The 4,755-nt window shown below is 39.1% G+C and overlaps 1 protein-coding gene across 1 annotated transcript; it reads left to right on the top strand.

Moving 5' to 3' along the window:
* The first annotated feature begins 446 nt into the window (after positions 1-446).
* LOC129855082 (fez family zinc finger protein 1-like) lies at positions 447-3,832 on the top strand. Its single transcript, XM_055922389.1, has 4 exons — positions 447-1,610; positions 1,713-1,847; positions 2,196-2,328; positions 2,605-3,832. Exons 1-4 carry the CDS (start codon positions 816-818, stop codon positions 2,856-2,858), a joined length of 1,317 nt encoding a protein of 438 aa, XP_055778364.1. The 5' UTR covers positions 447-815; the 3' UTR covers positions 2,859-3,832.
* The last annotated feature ends 923 nt before the right edge of the window (positions 3,833-4,755 follow it).

The raw sequence follows: 4,755 nt of genomic DNA, 5'->3' as shown, positions 1-4,755 counted from the left end.
TATCTTAGCTTTTACATTTTATCAAAATTGATCGACTATAATTAAGATTAGATAGTAATGTGTTCTTAATAGAAGTTTGTCTTATCAGTGAATTGCTATAAAGGTTTGGACACCAAATGTTTTATTTGGATGTACGTATAGTAGGCCTATAGAGAGTATAATTCTACTACTGTCTAATCTATTATTAAATACATGTCCTTGAATAGCCTATATGATTAGCATAATATGGATAGACCAATATTGCAATCACCCATTCGTAAAACCAATGCCTATTATATTGTTGCATGCGTAAAAAGGAATACAGGTAACCACAAATACTGTATATGATGAGCGAAAAAATATGTCAAATGCTGACATCCTCTGACCCCACACAGCGCCCGTCGTCTTGTGCGATTTCAAATGATGTCACATGAAGCCACAAGGGGACCTCAGATTTGCCAAACACTTTACAGTTGAACAAGACTGGCCACTAAAGAACACCTCGTTCGCGACGCGGGTGACACACGCACCCATATCAGTAGTAGAGGCGCCACAAGTGGAGAATTGATGGAAGAGAATTGAGCAATTATCTACTTTTTCTTCTTAGATGGTAACGATTGGTGAGGTTTTGGCTGCGCAATTGACTCAACACGACATATTGAGCAGTCCCGCAAGACATAAGTGCTGATTGTCCAGAATCAACGTAAACGGGAACAGTGAGGGGGCTTGCGTCGACCCAGAATGATGTCCTTTCTAGCTGGGCAGTGAGAAGGAATCAAAGGTATCTACAAAAGGAGCTCTAACCTGGCTTTCCAAAAGGTGTCGTTTTGAAAGTCATGGACAGTGCGCTCTACCACTCAGCGGGAATTTTCGGCTCCCCCTCGGCTACTGAAAACTTTACTGCAGGCGGAAAGATGATCACCCCCACCAAGCCTCTCGCTTTTTCGATCGAACGGATTATGGCCAGGACGCCCGAGCCAAAGTCGATACCCTTCCCCAACCTGTTCCATCACACTCCGGTGGGTAGGCCTGAAGCAGACCCGAAGCAAGCGCTCAACATGACTTCATCATCACTACATTGCATGATACCATTCGTGCCACTGGCATACGAACCGGGTCATAAACTAAATATTAATGGATTAGATACGAGCCAATTTGAGGCTTCCTCATATAATTCAAATGAGTTGGTGGGCATTGGTTTGAACTATAAGAACGAACAACCAGATGTGAGCCCGTCGGTGGGACAATACAAACTCTTTCGACCGCGGGTGGTGAACCAGTCGTCTTTTCATGCCATGGGGGCCGTGTGCTACCTGAACTGCGGGGAGAGTGCGTGCCCACCCCCGGCCAGCATCGTAAACATCCACCCCATGGCCTCCTACTTTCTCAACACTCCGCTGCAACATGCGCGCCAGAGAGCTTTTCTCGCGGAGAAAAATAAAGTGTCTCACTGCACAGACAGATACCCATCCGGAGTTGCATTTAAAGACATTTCCCAAACTCAACTCCATCACTACATGAAAGAGAGCGCACAGATTCTATCCGACAAACTATTCAAGGGCTCTTCCAAATTGAACAGTGCTTGCGCAAGCGGCAAACCCAAAGTATTCACCTGCGAGGTTTGCGGAAAGGTAAGAACATACATTTCGTACATGTGGTGGTCTCTGCCTTACTGGCCTGCTTGATTTTTAAAGCATTGTTCATTTTATAATTATATATATTTATATTCACAGGTATTCAATGCCCACTACAATTTAACGCGCCACATGCCCGTGCACACCGGAGCGAGACCATTCGTCTGCAAAGTATGCGGCAAGGGATTTCGACAAGCAAGCACCCTTTGTCGCCACAAAATTATTCATACTCAGGTATTCTATTCAATCATCATCATCATCATCATACCCAAAGCCGTTCACAATCACGCGATGTGCTATTTGTTTAAGCTATAGAAAAAGCACAAAATAGGGCTACATCTTTAAAAATGTTATAGAACAACGCGTCAATGCCATGATTGTATTTCAAGCTATATTCATATTGTGGCCTGGTGTTGAACTGTATATTGTTTTTAACGTTCACTTGTAGGCCTATATACACAATCTTATTGAAAAGTATATAGCGTAGGTTATTCTATTTACCAATTTTACTGTACAGTTTTCGTTGGATCCCAAATAATACGTTTCTAAAATCATAATAATTTCTACATATGCCCTTCACAGGAAAAGCCTCATAAATGCAACCAGTGTGGAAAAGCGTTCAACCGGAGTTCAACTCTTAACACACACACACGAATCCATGCAGGTTACAAACCCTTCATCTGTGAGTTCTGCGGTAAAGGATTTCATCAAAAAGGTGAGAGAAAGAATGTTAGTCTATTCAAGTGTTTTGGATTATGTGATTATTTCTATTATGCGATTATTTCTTTGCAATATCTGGATATAATATGATTTATTCTGCTTTGAGGAAAATATATTGATTCCGTTCAGAACTAAATGTATGTTGCTCATTTCAACTCAGACTAAATATACAATGGATGACTTGGCTTAAAACGGAATTGACAACTAACTGTGGCACTGACTCTTTACAATATTGTTGACATCCACTTTCTTTTTTACATTGCTTTTCAAGGTAACTACAAGAACCACAAATTGACGCATAGTGGCGAGAAACAGTTCAAGTGCAACATCTGCAACAAGGCCTTCCACCAAGTGTACAACCTGACGTTCCACATGCACACGCACAATGACAAGAAGCCATTCACGTGCCCGACTTGCGGCAAGGGATTCTGCCGGAACTTTGACCTGAAAAAGCACATCCGAAAACTACATGATCTCTCTGGCTCCAAATCCCCTACCACTCTCGTCACATGCGAAACTCACTAAAAAGTTACGGAGCTAAAACGCCAGCCGTTGCGCCTTTACGCTTATTTGCTCAATTCTGGAAATAAGCGTGCGAGTTTAGAAGATGTTGTGGACATTTACATTTTAGTCATTTAGCAGACTCGTATCCAGAGCGACTTACAGGACCATTCTATTAGTACATATTTTCCTTGAATTTTACATTATAATGTCATTATACTGTTGTTTTCTTTAAATCTCAGGATTACTGTAAAATGTCAATATTTATTTGAAATTGTAACACAAATAATTTAAGAGAATAATTGAAGACTATATACAAATTATTTTTTGTTGTGATGAGTGTGGTAGCCTACCCCGTTTTGTATGATGCCCTTGCTAAAGTTACATGATTTGCCAACATTTGTGTATATGCAACGTTTTCAGTGTTGGGGAATAGCGAATTTCATGTAGTTCAACTAGTTAACTACATTTTGCATAGGCTTGGTGGTAGTTGACCTAAATTCAAATCTAGGTAGTGTTTTAAGTAGTTAATTACTTATTTTTTTGTGCCATATAGCGGTGCAGTTAACTACTGGAACGACACACTACTTTTTTGCTAAAATAAAATATGGTTGAAGTAGGCAATCATTTCCTTTTTTTGCCAACAGATGGGTTTAAGTCTAGATCAGTTTAAGTACACATTTTGTTAACCCCAATGTGATCACTTCTTGCAATTTGTACTGCATGACATGCATTTCAGATTTACATATGATAGTTTTTCACAAAGTAGGTTCGATGTAACTTCAGTTAAGTAAACTATATTTATCTTAAGGGTAGCTTTAGTGTAGCTTAACTTAAGTAATTGGTAGCTTGGTAAACTATATTTTCTGACTAGCTTCCCCAACACTGAAAGTTTGGCAAAAAAACTACGTCTATGACACGTATAGGCTACATTGTTAAGCAGCTGCACATACTAAATCATGTAAGTTATGAAAATAAAATAATGACAATAAAATGAATCTGTGTATATGTCATATTGTGTCTGACATGTTTAAGAAAAATGAATTCCATATATTGGATTATTTAGAAATGGACATACATGGGCCAAACGATTCCCGTGATGGTAAAGGGAAGTATTTTGATAATAATAATCATCATCATCCGTTTCATTTTTTTTCTTTATAAAACGAAGATTGGGGTTTATTTATTTGCCTTTAACCAAGGATCTTACCATAATGGTGAGTTGTAAATGTAGGAAAACACTTCTATAGCCTCAGGGGTGTAGGCTTGCATGCAAGGTCATGCATGTAGGCTAGAAAAGCTATAGCCTAAATCTTTAGGACAGCTACCCCCTCTTGTGGATAGTATTGAGAAATACGATTCTACCTGTTGACCCTTGTAGCCAAATAGGCTACGATGAAACAATACTCTTCTGCAAATACGAGTCAACTGCGAACATCTTGGCAAAATGTTTAAATTTGTTTTATTAGGGAAAAAGGTCCCATTTGCATTTCACTGAAAGGCAACATTACCTGACCTTGCCGCTCACTAACAATCCAAAGTAATGCAGGCTCAGGATTCCAACCTGAAATGACTTCCATGCATGCAGGTTAACAGTGCATTCAGAAAGTAGTCAGACCCCTTGACTTTTTCCACATTTTGTTACGTTACAGACTTATTCTAAAATGGATAGAATATAAAAAATCCTCATCAATCTATTCACAATACCCCCTAATGACAAAGTGAAAACAGTTTTTAAGAAATGTTTGCAAATGTATATATATATATTTTTAAATATACCTTATTTATATAAGTATTCAAACCCTTTGCTATGAGACTCGAACTTGAGCTCAGGTGCATGCTGTTTCCATTGATCATCCTTGAGCGGTTTCTTCAACTTGATTGGAGTCCACCTGTGGTAAATTCAATTGATTGGACATGA

The sequence above is a fragment of the Salvelinus fontinalis genome, chromosome 5 (assembly GCF_029448725.1).
Source record: "Salvelinus fontinalis isolate EN_2023a chromosome 5, ASM2944872v1, whole genome shotgun sequence".
Taxonomy (NCBI): Eukaryota; Metazoa; Chordata; class Actinopteri; order Salmoniformes; family Salmonidae; genus Salvelinus; species Salvelinus fontinalis.
The sequence above is the reverse complement of the archived record's forward strand: the minus strand, read 5'-3'. Positions and strand labels throughout refer to the sequence as shown.

Excerpts from the sequence above, each read along its gene's own strand:
- LOC129855082 (XM_055922389.1), top strand. The coding sequence starts at position 816 with ATGGACAGTGCGCTCTACCACTCAGCGGGAATTTTCGGCTCCCCCTCG. Across the intron at positions 1,611-1,712 it reads CCTGCGAGGTTTGCGGAAAG|GTATTCAATGCCCACTACAA; the intron begins GTAAGAACATAC and ends TTATATTCACAG. Across the intron at positions 2,329-2,604 it reads TAAAGGATTTCATCAAAAAG|GTAACTACAAGAACCACAAA; the intron begins GTGAGAGAAAGA and ends TTGCTTTTCAAG.